At 36.7% G+C, this 14,860-nt stretch overlaps 1 protein-coding gene across 3 annotated transcripts in view; it reads left to right on the top strand.

Annotated features, from left to right (window-relative positions):
• KMT2E (lysine methyltransferase 2E (inactive)) overlaps positions 1–14,860 on the top strand; it is a 58,367-nt gene that overhangs the window by 19,349 nt on the left and 24,158 nt on the right. For all 3 annotated transcript variants that reach the window (XM_034062769.1, XM_034062768.1, XM_031048302.2), the window contains exons 3-8: positions 5,512–5,623; positions 5,969–6,198; positions 7,764–7,844; positions 8,815–8,873; positions 12,418–12,590; positions 13,794–13,832. In XM_034062769.1, the coding sequence (XP_033918660.1) occupies positions 5,512–5,623; positions 5,969–6,198; positions 7,764–7,844; positions 8,815–8,873; positions 12,418–12,590; positions 13,794–13,832 (694 nt within the window). The remainder of the gene's footprint in view (positions 1–5,511; positions 5,624–5,968; positions 6,199–7,763; positions 7,845–8,814; positions 8,874–12,417; positions 12,591–13,793; positions 13,833–14,860) is intronic.

The following is a 14,860-nucleotide window of genomic DNA, read 5'->3' as shown; positions in this document are numbered from 1 at the left end:
AGTTGGATGTACATTGTATTGATAGTGATTATAAATTGTCTTTGAGCAAGTTCTGGGGTTTTCTGAAAAGGGAGGAGTTGGAATTTCTTCACTGTGACTGACGGGTTTGATATTGCTTCATCAGTTGCTGAAGCATGAGCAAACACAGGAATGGGGGAGTGGCAAACCTGATTAGGTAGAAGAAGGAGCCTAGGAAAATAGTTTAGGGTAGTCTCTTAGCGCCTACAGATTCTTCCTTACGCTTCACTCTAAGGTATAAGCCTATTAAAAAGGTGGATAGTTTATGCGATTATGTAGTTTCACATATTAATTTCATTATCATAGCAAATAGCTATGTGGAGAATTAACTCATTAAAAGGTTTGAACACCTTGAGAATCATGGAATAGTTAGGGTTAGAAAGGACCTTAAGATCATTGAATTAGTGAAATGTTCTGTCTCTTATGTTAACTTGTACCTAAGTGAGCTCTCCAGTGGTGCATTTGTCTTTGTAGTGCCACAGTAGTCAGAACATGTACATAATTTGCTTTTACTTAGAGAATAGCTAGGGTTGGGAAGGACCTTAAGATCATCTAGCTCCACCCCCCCTGCTATGGGCAGGGACACCTTACACCAAACCATGTTGCCCAAGGCTCTGTCCAATTTGGTCTTGTGCACTGCTAGGGACGGAGCATTCACAACTTCCTTGGGCAACCCATTCCAGTGCTTCACCACCCTAACAGTAAAGAACTTCTTCCTTATCTCCAGTCTAAACTTCCCCTGTTTAAAGGAAATGAAAGATGAATATATGTGACTTCTTACTGTTAAAGACACTGTAACAGTAAGCAGAGCCAGCTATTTGGGAAGATTTGAAATGTACTTCCTGGCTTAAAAGAATATTAGTCTAGTTGAGAGCATAAGCTACACATAGTGAAGTGCCATTTATGGTACTGCTCTACTGCTGCAGTCTTCAATAAATGAAAACCTGTCATCCCTTGACTGTTGCTGAAACAAGGATTTACTTGTTTTAATATATATTTCAGGACAGTGGGAAGCTTGCCACTTGCTAGAAGTATCAGGCCAGTCTGTACTTGCAGGGCCTGCTACAAAATGCTGAAGGTAGCAGAACCCAGTCTGGCAGAGAAGATGGTGCTCAGTCTTTGTTGTCCAGGTAGTGAAGCCCATCAGAAATAGGAAATACTGGTTTTCAGAAAAAATACATTACATTCCTTTATTTGAGCTGATCTTCAGCCAAATACTGCTCACATGTGCTGGTGCAAAGGGAAAACAAACCTTGACAATTAGACCTGTGAAACTGTAGTGTGGCAGATTGATCCTGCTGGAGCAAGAGGTTTCATCTGGAATTTTGACACTTGCAGGAAGTACTGCTACCTGAAAGCTGGCATACACACCTCCCTTAGAAGATTTTAGCTTTATTGAGGTATTTCATTCCCATTTGAATATCTACATTTGTATACAAGTGGTTGATGGCCCCAGATTCTAAAGGACTAACTGTATTTCAGATGTTATCAAAACCTGTTTTCTTTTTATTATTACATGGTCAGAAGCAAAACAGTATTTAAAAGGTATGGATGGGGAGACAGGACTTTTTAAAGAAGAATGACTAGCACTCAGAATGGTTGATAGTTGATCTTTTGATATAACTGTGCACATGTAGAAATTTTGTGAACCATCTGATCTCATGTTGCTTATTTAATTTTTCGCTAATGCCATCTGCTGGCAACATGCAGAATATCTTCAGTTTGCATCATACGAATATGAACGGTAGGAAATGACCCAGAACATGAATTATTTCATTTGCAGATGGAAAATTATTTGAGGGGGGGTTAAAATATGCGTAGCTTTGCTTTTTTAAATTCATCTGAGACAATACTGTGTTTCTGTTATCAAGTTACAGGAATGTCTTAAATCATTGCAGTCCAGGAGCATGAGGAAAGCTTTTCTTCTGATGCTTTTTATTTAGTTGCTTGTGAATATTTTGCACCATTTTGAATTACCAGAACATTTAAAAAAATACATGAATTTTAGCAAAATGCCATGGTCAGTTTGTCATGGTAATATATGTTAATTTTAGTGCATAATATTACGGTTTTAGTTTACAATTCAAATATATGGTAATGCAAACATTAGTTTTGATGAAAACTAAAAATACCATCAGTATCTCCGATAGTTAACCACTAAAGGTGCTACTGTTTAAGTTGAAAAATGTGGTATACTCAGAAGATTGCCAAGGTTAGTACATCAGTGTTACAGAACCGGCTTATGTTCAGAAATTAAAGCAAGGGTAAGCTCCTAGTGTTCATTTAGATCTGAATGCTTACACGTTTTCTTCCCAAAAACTAGCTGCTTGGGATGCCCATAAAAATGCCAATGGGTAAGATTAGGGTGGGTGTCTCTAGTACAGTAGTTAATACCTTGCTACTTGAGCCCTGCTATTTGAGTAAAAATAATATTTTAAATTGATTTTAAATTGAGTCATGTTTCATGCTTGAATCGTCTGTACAAGTAAATATTTTACCAAGAGGTACTCCTTCCCAAAGCTCTACAGTTCTGAGAAACTTGTTTAAGAAGGCCTTGTTCTCTGGACAAACAATAATATCAAGGCTGTGTTTGCTGTTTAGGATGAGGGTCATGTGCATGATGGGTAGAAGAGGTGTAACAAGGAATTTGGTGAAGGGCATGTTAAAGTGTTGGCAGACCTGCCTGCCAAAGTCAGAAGGTTGTCGTCTTCTGTGGAGAAATTATACTCATTCTGTGCTGCTTATGGGGTGAATATTGCTTTTCTCCTGACTGCAGTGGAAGCCTACAATGATTAATTTTTAGCTTCAGTGAATGCTCCCCCACCTCCTTCCAATATCTGTCTCCTCCCCACTGTTTTCTACCCCAGTCTAGCATTTGAGTGGATAAATGGGACAATAACAGGTATCTTCAAAGCTCTGGTGAGCATCTGTTATAATTCAGAGAAGTATCAGTGGCCCCCCATGATAAGCATTTGAAAAACATTTGCTGAAAGCTGGTTTTACTCTAATTTTGTATTTAAGTTAGAACTCCTAGTAAATTTCCTTTGTCTCACCTTATTATCTCCCACCCTCTTACTGGCTTTCCTTGCTCAGGTAAAGCAGTGCTTTTTCCTTTTTTAACCCTGTGCTCTGAATCTAGTTAATGAGTATTAAAATAGCTGGAAATTAATGTGTTTGTTTTCCTTATTTTGTTTTTGGAAGCTTGGTGCATCTGCTTCTCACAACTGTTATGCCTCTAAATATTAAACTTAGTTCTCTTAAGTGGTTTATAAATTGCCAGAGTGGGAAGAAATGGTTTTAGGGAGTCGGGTGTATAGTCTTGCCTCCTATTTTGAAAGAGATTTAGAATGCCTTTTTAATATTTGTAGTCAGTCAGAGCACTCCTTTTTTTTTTTTTTTTTTTTTTTAGCACATTTCCATTCTGGTAGCTTTCACTGAATGCTCCTGTGTTGAAATAGCTGGTATTTAGGTCATGGTAATGCTTGATTTTAATGAAGGAAACTCTCCTGTATTAATTGTCGCATTGCTGAAGGATGGATAGTACCTGAATTCCCCACTTCCTGCTCTGAAAGCCGAGTATTTTCCATATACTGATGCAAACAGGACCTGTGTTGAGTATTGAATGCATAGCGGGTAAGAGTAATTGTGCAGCCCTTTGTCCCATTGAATAAATGTTGAAGAGTGGCAGTAGAAGAAATACAGTGTTCAAGACCATCTTGAACTGGAGAAAGATAATTTCTGCCCTAGCTGTGATGGATGAGTGGGTAGTGACTCGTTCGTGGGCATTTTGGTTGGCTAGATCAGCAGAAGGATTAACCAGATGATATTAATGGTGTATGAGTGCTGCACAAATTCATTATGTCAGCAAATAGGTAAAGGCAAATCTCTTGGAAAGGCACAGCTTTTCCAGCTTACATCTGGTGGTTCGATTGTTCTGTTGTTTGAGTGTTTTGGGGGGGTTTAGGTTGGGTTGTTTTTTTGGGTTTTGTTTTTTTTTTTAAAGTCACGGGTTTAAACCTGGCAAAGTCTGAGCTGCTTCTAGAAGATAATTCCAACAAATTCTGAATAAAATAATTTTCAAGTTCAGGAGTGCTGTAAGAGAGTAAATGAGGATTTTTCTGGGTTGGTAATGAAGGGCAAGTGTTGTCAGAGTTGGGTTTTAACTCATGCTAGTCAGAAGTTGTATTTCTGATGTCAGTACTTAACATGATTGTGCACTGACATGTTTCCTCACTCCCTGAAAAAATGGAGCCTGGGGACTCTTAGACAGTAATGGTTTAGAAAAAAGTATTTTTTTTTCTCTTTTGATTGTAGAAACTTGAAAGAAATAATAGTTAAAACAGTACTGGGTGATGACTTCAATTTGGTCATGTAGTATATTGATATTTTGTCCTGCCTTTCAAGGAAAAAAAAAACAAAACAAAAACCAGCCCAACCAAAATCTCCCAAAACTAACCAACTGGAAAAAAAACCCAAAAACAACAACAACAAAAAAAAACGAAACAAAAAACCTACAAACCTAAAACCCAACCAAACCCAGCATATTTAGATAACTAAGTTCACTTGAAGCTTGTCCTGGTGTGATTAAATCATATGCTGCAGTGAAAAAGCTGCAAGTTACTGACTGAAAGTGCCTCCATCATGATAGTGTCTATATAAATGCTTGCATGTGTGTACATATGAATGTAACTGCTGAGGAAGGGTAATAAAGTATAATTTCTTGTGCTCAGAAAGATCTATTTTAGTATGCCTTTTTGTCTTTCCTGTTGTAGTTTAGTGCATATAAACCATAGTTTGCCTATTAAAGGTGCTGCTTTTCACTCCCAAACCCTCTCTCGCAATTTCTTCTTTTTTTTTTCTATTTCAAGCTAAATCTGGAAGCTGCCTTTTTACATAGGTTTGCCCTACTTATGATTTGTGTTTACAAAAACCGCACCCTCCTGCCTTGGTCTGTATGGATGCTTGTGGGGGTGCAGTAATGCTGCCACTAGATGTCATCGCAGAACTGAATAGTACTGATGGTGGTGTAGGCCTGTGAGAGTTTGCAGTTGCATCTCAGCTTCTATCTTTTGACATAATTAAACTGTAGTCGTTTCTGCAGCTTCTGTTACAACTCTCCAGGTGTGGGCATACATCCTGATGACTCCTTGACGAAGTGTGTAACATGCTTTTCTGTCCCAGATTTGCAGGTTATGTTGTGTGATTCAGCATGCACTTTTTTGAGAGAAAAATTTTGTTGCTCTAAAGAGGTATAAATTCTCTGCTGCTCTGGAAGCTTATTTTAAGTTAGTGTTTGGTTCCCCTCTGCTACCACCCTTTATTTTTTTTGAGTGAGGGAGCTGCTGTGGCTCTGTCATTCCACCCCATCCCCCTTTGTATGCTCCTTTAAACAGCAGGAAATTAATCAGAAGTTGTGCAACAAGGACCTTTAATCTGTTAATGTAAATGACATATTAATTGCATTTATTTTTTCTTCTGTCTTTTGCCTTGCAGACCAGAATCTGTAGAAGCTAGCCCTGTGGTAGTTGAAAAATCGAACAGTTACCCGCACCAGTTGTATACCAGCAGCTCGCATTCACACAGTTACATTGGTTTGCCCTATGCAGTAAGTTTCATGCTAAGTATTCTGTAAAAAATAGATTATGTAAAATGTGCTGTTCTTAACTGAAAAAACTCTGATTCACGTTGACATTTTTATATCTTACTGGGAGTTGGGTAGGTTGACTAAAGATGGTTGATTAGAAACGGAATACAGAACGTGATGCACTTACATGTAAAGCATAGTTGAGAAGGTAGAAAACAAGCATGAGCAGTGGCAGAAACAATTTTAAACTTAACTAAAAAATAAGTCTCTGAAGTCTTTTACAAAGTGAATTCTTACTTTGGCTTAAATAACCTTCAGTGTATGAACATTTTAAGAGCTATAACTTACTTCTCCACAAAAATCTAGGACCATAACTATGGTGCTCGGCCACCTCCAACACCTCCAGCTTCTCCTCCTCCATCAGTGCTTATAAGCAAGAATGAAGTAGGCATATTTACCACTCCCAACTTTGATGAAACCTCCAGTGCTACCACCATCAGTACGTCAGAGGATGGAAGCTATGGAACTGATATTACCAGATGCATTTGTGGCTTTACACATGATGACGGATATATGATCTGTTGTGACAAATGCAGGTAATAGATATTAAAATAATTTAAAAGGTAGAAATTACTTAAAAAAACTAATGTTTGTGTCTTTTCTTGTGCATTGCTGCTTAATAAAGGTATTTCTCCCCCCCCAAAAAAAATCTTTGTTTTGTTCAAGTTATTAATATCATGAAATGAAGACCTAGGGATTAGTTCCTAATCTGCATGCACTGAGCAGTAAAGCATCTTGGTAAATTATGTATATGTGAATCAAGTAACTTGCAGAATGCAAAATAAGCTGAAAGAAACTTCTCAAATACTGGTTTCTCTATGCATGATCTTTGTAATAGGAATTCTTTATTTTCAAAGGACGCAGTTTTAAGCATTTTCATAGCTGTGAAAAGGCTAACCTGGATTCTTCTTGGAGAAGCTGAATTTTAAACATTTAATTTCTGTGTTTGTGCTTAAGCACCTCCTTGATCATAGTAAATAAATAGGTGCTATTAAATACTTGGACTCAGAAAAATTGTCTTAGAAGATTTTAGAGCTGATGTTTTTAATAGGAGAAGACAAACCTGCTGTTTCTGCAGTTACTCAGTATTACCCTGTATTTTTATATTCAGTATGCTTAATGAATGCTACTGAATTTATTAGATCATTGTGTATTTCTAAACTGACTGTTATCTAATTAAAACAATAATTTGAGTTCCATTCTTCTGTGTGCTTACATAATGAACTTGTTGCTAATTTTTGATGGTACTTGCTTCTGATAACCTTTATTCTGAAATGTATTAATATATTCTTTCAGTAGTGGAGCTGCAGACAATCACCAGTTAGGTAGTATTTGCTTCTTCTGAAGAAGAGATTCTCCATGAGGAGTTGGAGAGAGTTGTGATAAATTCACAAGTAGCAAGATAACAGTGATTGTTATGTCCCAGTTCTTCCTAGCAGTGTGGGGATGAGCATAAAGTCTGTCTGTCCTAGGTTAGCCTGCATTCTAGCAAGAAAGCCTCTCTTCCCTGACTGTGGGAAGCAGTTAAAGCTCTTCCTGTGCTACACAACAGTGCTACCAGTCATGTGGAATGTGTGTATAAAAGCATGTATTCATATTTTGCATTAATATATATATAAATAAATAAAAGTATTTGTGCATATATAAAAGAAAAATAAATATATTAAGTATATATTTATGAAAGCAAATGGAATCTTTTTATTTAAAAATGAAACTCTTACAGCATAGAGCATAAGTCTTGTTGCTGAGCGTGTTTGTCTCTTATCTTTTCCTCTGTTGTGATAATATACCATTTTGTATTTCCAGTGTTAGAGAAAGATTTCCAAGAGGGAAAGTGAGTCTAAAGAAGCAGAGAGACACCGGGAGAAAGCCACAAGATTGGAATTGCAGTGATCAGTGGAATAGAAAATCAGCTAGCAGAATGATGGCGAAAACAGTGGTTGAGATGTGTAGTTTTAGGCAGTATTCAGTCTGAGTAAAGATCATGATAAAAAAAAGAATGGCTTGCACTGTTTGTTTTCATGTGTGTGTGTATTATCCACACAATTCTAAAAATTGTGCTTAAAATAAAGGTGATTTTTTGTTCTTTTTTAATTTTAAGTGTCTGGCAGCACATTGACTGCATGGGGATTGACAGGCAGCATATTCCTGACATATATCTGTGTGAACGTTGTCAACCAAGGTGAGTAGTTTGGATGATTTTGAACTCTTAAATTACTAGATTGAGTAAAGGCTATGAAAAAAGGAGGTACTAGAACAACCAGCAAATAAACACAGACCATGTAATATAATCCTGAAAATTCTAGTTAAAGGGGCTACATTTCTCATGTAGTTGATTTTACCAATCTCCATTCTCTTGTTCCCAACAGCTTGTTTCACTTCCCTAGGCAGCAGGGATAAACGCTTGAAAAGCTTATCAAAACCCCAGTAATTCCAGGATCCTATGTTAGGCTAATACATAGATAACCCATTCTATATTTCATTTCATGACTGTCATATGTTAAGAACTCATATTTCTTAGTGTCTTTGATTTTAACAGCCCCATTTTAATATGCTGCAGTGCTCACTTGGAGGATTTCTTGCTCTGGAATGATTATTTGTATGCTCCCTCCTCAAATGTCATATGTCGTAACAGGGGGGGCATTTTGTGTGGTAGTCATCATAGTTGCCCTGTGATGTAAAGTATAAAATATAAAATGCTACCTGCTAACTTATGTTGCAGATTATTAATTAAACAGTGAATATAAGATGTGTGTTCAGAACATTTTAATTACCAATAAATGATTCTTTTATTTCTGTGAAATAGTTTGAACCTTATTTTGAAGAGGTTTGAACCTTGTTTTGAAGAATCTGCAGGAAAACAGTGCAATGCTTAGCTGTAATCTATGGGCCAACTGCCATTCTTTCTTGTGAGCTGTTGAGTTTCATTTTGCATTCAAGTGATTTGGATACTTGAACTTGCTTTGCATTAAAATGGAATGGAACAGTGCACAACCTAGTTTTTCTAAGTATCTAAACATTCACCTTGTTTGCTGCTTATTCTGCAGTAGTTAATGGAAATGCTAACTATAGAAAGGTCTGTTTCAATACTTAGATGTATTGATGGATAAGTGTGAAATGATGTATAAGTGTGAACTTATTGTTAATTTCAGGAGTTTAGATAAAGAAAGGGCAGTGCTGTTGCAACGAAGGAAAAGAGAAAATATGTCAGGTGAGTAAAGCTTTAAAGTTTTTGTATTTGTGTATCAACTGTATAGACTTCAAAGCATATATACATTGTTCCTTCAATTTTGATAGCCTTCTGCATACAAAGTTTGGTGAATCTTTTACTTGGCTTTATCGTTACTGTGATAACATTCAAGCAGAGTTGTTGCAGTTCGTGTGTTTTGTTAAAGGTTGTTGCTACTACCTTTTTTTCTTATGATTGTGGAATAATTTGATCTGTTTGAACATTGTTAAAGTTTCACAATAATGAAATGTGACTTTTATAATAGTCAGACAACTTTGAGTAAATTACTGAAGATAAGATGGAAAATGTTCAGGCTTCTGTGATGAGAGGGTTACAAAGTCTGTTTTCCTTATGAAAAAATTCTTTTTCTCATCCCTGTCGTTCTTTTCCTTCATAGTATAGACTATACTATCCTCTTAAAACTATTCCACTGCAGGTGATATTCCTGGCTCTGAGAATTACATAACTGAGATTCAGAACAATAGCACAATTTTGAGAGGGGTGCACTTCTCCTTGGTTTGTTGTAGATTTGTGTGTGTGTGTTGGTATGTTTTTGAGTATGACAATGAGAAAAAATTGCTAAACTGGGACAATACAGTTAGATGATGTTTTGAGGGGTTTTTGGCTTTTGATAACAAGGCGAGGTGTGTAGTGCATGTATCTGTTTTGATGTCTATATTGTATGAAGTGAGCTCTCCTACCATTTATAAAATTTCAGAACTCGGGCAGCTTAACTTGTCAGGAGTTCTGTCCAGCCATCACCAAAATATTGTGGATTTCTTGACTGACAGCTGATACTTTGAAGCTCTGTTACAAAAATCATAATTTAGGAGATAGTCATCCTCCTAAACTTAACATTTATTACTTTCAAATCCTATCTCTGTGGCTTCTAATACAGTAGCTTGAATGTATGCTTGCATCTCTAGTTAATTATAATTTAGCCAATACATTTGCTTGGCTAAATGTACTTTTTAAATATTGACTGATATTACCTAGTTCAGTCAGAATTACAGTAATTCTGGGCATGAACTGTCTACCAGGAGACGTTAGTAAAATTGGCCAATTTTCATAGATGATTCAAGTAGGAAAAGTGAAAATAGCATTATTTTGAGTGTATCCAATTTAAGTTTTCAGTAGAAAAAGACTGTTACTTGTAATTTAGTAGTAAGTTACAGGTGTTTGATTAAAGGTTTTGATTGCATTATTTGGATGCTGTTACAGAAGGCATGTATTTATATAGGGCTTTTTTTTTCTATAGACTTACGTAAAATAGGGTTTATCATTTAGATACGAGAATAGTTTTTATTGTAAAATTGTCTAAATAGTTGCAGGTTTAGCCATCTTGTATCAAAAGCTAAACAGGCAGGAGCAAGTAGTAGGTCGGTTTGCCTTTAGAGAAGAGCCTTTAAGTGAACAATTCACGATAGGAAATTGGGTAAGAGTCTTAAACTTTTATGCTTAACCACCTCACCTTTTTTCCTGGCAGCACTTTCTGATCTATTGTTCTGGGGCCTGTGGTTGTATGTGGTGGTGCTTGTCTTCTTGTTCAGGTATAAAAGTGCAATTCTGATGCAGCTTACTGTGCTTACTGAGGTTCAGTGGAATGAGCACGTTTGTGAAGCCCCTACTCTATTATAGCCTGAATAGTTTGGGTTTGTTTTTTGATTGGTTGTTGTGTTTTTTTGTTGTTGTTGTTGTGCGATTGTTGTTTGGGTGTTTTTTTGCTTTTGTTGTCTGCTTTTTTGGTTGGTTGTTTTTTGTTGGTTTTTTTTTAGATACAGTATCTAAACGCATAGCTTGTTCAAGGATGTTGTGTCAAGCTGTCTGGTCTTGAAATCAGTGCTGATGAAATCGCTACTTATGGTAAAATGAGTCTGGGCCCATAACTTCTTGTGAAATTTAGAGACTTGGTATCTCGCCTTCCAAGATGCAAAATCTTCCCTTAGTGTGCTTTACCAGGGCTCTTCAAAGTGAAAGCAGGTTATGTAGGTTGGGAAGGAAAGGAGTGTCTCAAAACAACTCTATGTAATTATATGTTTGGTTGAGGTAATTAGTCTTCCCAGTAAGTTAAGGCACAGTGTGGTAGACAACATTGAAATGTTGCTTCCCTATAGAAGGCAGTATTTTGTGGGGTCTAGGGCATAGAGGTGTTTGGCTGGGACAGTGATTTTGTAGACACTAGGGTATGGACTATAAACATTGACAATTTCAAGAGGGCTTTGGGTTTTCATTTCTCAGTCTTTGGTTATTCTGCTGTTCATTCTTTTTCGATTAGCTGTTTTTTCTGTGTGTGTGTTTTGATGCTAGTCTGAGCAGAGATGTAAACATTCAGAAAACATCATTCCTTGCTGATATATAAAGTATAATTATGTGCCTAATAAATTGTTCAAAACAACAACCAAGATGGTAAAATTGGATTGCTTATTATGTGCAGAAGAATCCTGGTAAGGAATGTTGTGACCAAGAAAAATCCAGAGTAACCAGTAGCTGGAGTTCTTTATTTAGTAAAGAAGGTTTCAAGAATTAGGACTGTTGAGGGCACTGATTAAGGCAACATCCTTCTGAGCTCAGAAGGAATGTGCTCTCACTTTAAATATTTGTAAAGCTGCCTTCTGTGCGGTTTCAGAAAGTCTTGCTTAGTGTGAAATACGTTTACTGGAGGGAAATATTTAGGAAAGCTGCTAAAATGTGGGAAGTCTGTACTGTGCACATGTGAACACCAGTCTCCTATCTTGTGCATGATCTCTCTTCAAAGCCTCCCCAACTTCACAGCCTTTCATCTTGACAGAACTAGGGTAATCCCGTTTCAGGTCAGGAAATGTATTTGTCTGACATAAATGCTGATGTATGCTGAATTTAAGGCTTTGGTTTTTAGGTCTGTGGGCACACAGCACAAAGAAAACGCATGTCAGTGTGTTTATGCTCTTGTTTTAACAAATAAACTTCCCATTTCTCTTCCCTGAGTAGCAGGGTGTTACTGTTAGGGGATTTTGAGTAGAGAAAGCTTTGGGCTAAGTCTACATATTTATCCTGAAAAAGGCACTTGACGCCGCAAATTGCAGCTGAAATTGTTGATTACAACTTAACACATGAGTGATTAATGGGGCTTCACAAGAAATGCGGGGCTGTCATTAATTTTAATCTAATCCCCTCTAGAATACAGTCATCTGAGAGAATCCTACAGCCATATTATAAGTAAAAGCTATATAGAAGTGAATGAGTTAACAAACAGATGTTTTTCCATTTTTGCTCTGATTTTAATTATGCTGGAATATGATAATATAACTTCATTCAAAGAAAGGAATTAATGTAGTACCTTTTGTACCTGGTATTACAAACATCTGTTAATTACCAGCTTCTCATTGGCCATTCATTTTCTTGCTGTTGCAACTGTTGGTGGATTTTACATGTGAGTGCTTGAAGCCTTTGTCAGTACCCAGTTTTGTTTTTCAAAAGCAGGTGTAGAGGAACGAGTGAATGTTCTTTCCACAGTATGATTCTTTACAGAATATTCTTTGTTTTAAAGATGGGGATACCAGTGCAACAGAGAGTGGTGATGAGGTTCCTGTGGAACTGTATACTGCTTTTCAGCATACACCAACTACAATTACTTTAACTGCTACAAGAGTTACAAAAGTCAATGATAAGAAAAGAAAAAAAAGTGGAGAGAAAGAACAGAACATAGCAAAATGTAAAAAAGTAAGTGAACGTGGTTTCTATTTTTATAAGTCTAAATGTTATAAATTCTATCTTGACAGCTTTTACCAAGAGAGACTGGTTTTAAAAATCAGGCTATTATTACTAATAATATTTAACAATGTGGGTTTAGCTTGAAATGTAATACTCTTCAGTAAGTGATAAATCTTCCTGCCTCCCCTGCCCTTAATTCATTGAGTTAATATGTACAAGCCATGGAAGTTAATTTTGTAGCTCAGGCAGAATTCAAAGGAGGAATTGCATTTAGTGGACCACTTGATGTAGTTGGAGGTGAGGCAGAACAAGCTTTGAATAGTCAAAGAATAATTTTGTGTCTGAACGTCTCCTCAGTTGTGGCGGTTTGCAGTTCGGGAACATCTGCTGTCTGTTTTCCTAGTGTGACTTCATGTCCATTTATTTGAGTTGAAACTGTGTGGAAGTGTGCTGTCAGAAAGTTAGCCACTAAACTCCTTTGGTAAACAGGATACTGACATTGTACTGTTTAGGTACAGGTGTAAACAATACATGAAGACAAATGTAATACATGTGAAGAAGTACAGTGCAGTTGCTTTCTGCCGTTCACTTTCACTGGCTTGGATGAGAATTTTGACCTTTAAAACTTTAAGTCAGAATTAGTTACTGGTACTTCCTTGGAAATGTTGAGTAAAATGTTTCTTTCGGATGAATGGTTCTGAATTACAAATTCACTACAATGTATTCTTCTGCTAACTCCCAGCATTGTGTGAGATGATCTAAAGAAGATTCTGTTGTAAAATGGCAGACTTCTTTAAAAAATTAATAGGACGTGACACCTGCTTCCCTTTCCCCTCTTTCCACAAATAGTGTAGTGAAGGATGTGGGCTATTTACAGGTTTACCTGATAAATATGGGCTGTTCCATAAATAACATTTCAGTTACTTTACCATGAATTCTGAAATTTTAGAGAGCCATGTTGTAATATGGGAGAAAGGGGTACCTGGACCACAGCGCTGACATCCGGTATGCACTTAGCTTCAAATGCCAGATTGGTTTTTAAAATAGCCTTTGTGAGATGTATCCTGTTGCCTTCTTGAGATTTCAACGTAGCTTTCTTCTGTTGTAATTTTGCATTTTTTTTTGAGTGGCCCATGTTGAAAAGCTGTTTTTGAAACCATGGAGAGATTTTGACTTTCCTTTGAAGAATATAAGTATCTAATTTTGTTTCAGGCATTTCGAGAAGGATCCAGGAAATCTTCACGAGTAAAGGTAATGTGATTTTTGTTTCGGTTTTGTTTTGGGTAAACATCTTAATTGTACATTACTTAAATAATATGAAGCATCAAAAGCACAATTGGGGCTGTACATTAAGTGCTAAAATACTCTTGATAACTAATATACTACATACAGTAAATTAAGGTATGAGCACTACATCTTTGTTCTGTGAAGTTAATTTTAATAATATAGTGTAAATTTTGGTTTTCGAGAGCCAGAGGGGGGATTAGGGCTGTGCAAGGGAGTAAAGTTGAGTGCCCACCTCGCTTGAATGTAGTAGCTCTAAATAGCAGAAGAATGAAATAGCTATATTTCATTTGAAAGCCAAGCTAGCGGTTCTGCTGTCATACTTTCATGTATTCATCTGGTGGGGCTCTACTCACTAGTGCTGGCATAGTTTAAGGACTTGTATTGGGATATCTGCTTTGTAAGATTTAAGTGTTCTAGCAGTCTTTCAATTTTCTGCAAGAAAAAAATATGCATGGTGTGAAAACAAAGTGTTCCCCATAGTTTATTCAGCCTTGATATATATATATAAAAATACGTGGAACACAATTTACACTTCATGTGTGTAAGATGTGACATGAATAGTGAAGGCAGCGTTGGGGAAGAGAATCTGTTTTATGCGGTTTGAATATGGTGTTTGTAAGGCTCCATTGTGGATTTTCATGGTTTTCATCACACCGTTTTGAATGCTGTTTGTGTGTTTAGTTCTCTTGAGGCACAAAATCAATGTGAACAGGTAAATTGAATTGCTGAACCACTTGCTGTTTTATTGATATTTAATAGTGTCTCTGCTCATATGGATAGAAAAGGATGCATTAGTTGACTGCAGCCTGTGTGCTGCTTGTGAGATCTCAAGGTACAATGGCACTTTCTTTAAAAGTGAAACAGGATCTGAAGCACCACAGAAGAAAATTGTTTAGGGTGGAGCACATAAAGGGGGAAGAATGATCTGTGCAAAGCCTGTAACATTAGAGTCACATCCTTAATGTAGTAGGTGTAGGATTAGGAGAGTTTAG

This window comes from Melopsittacus undulatus, chromosome 5, assembly GCF_012275295.1.
Source record: "Melopsittacus undulatus isolate bMelUnd1 chromosome 5, bMelUnd1.mat.Z, whole genome shotgun sequence".
NCBI lineage: Eukaryota > Metazoa > Chordata > Aves > Psittaciformes > Psittaculidae > Melopsittacus > Melopsittacus undulatus.
Note: the sequence above shows the minus strand (reverse complement) of the source record. Positions and strands in the feature narration are given on the sequence as shown.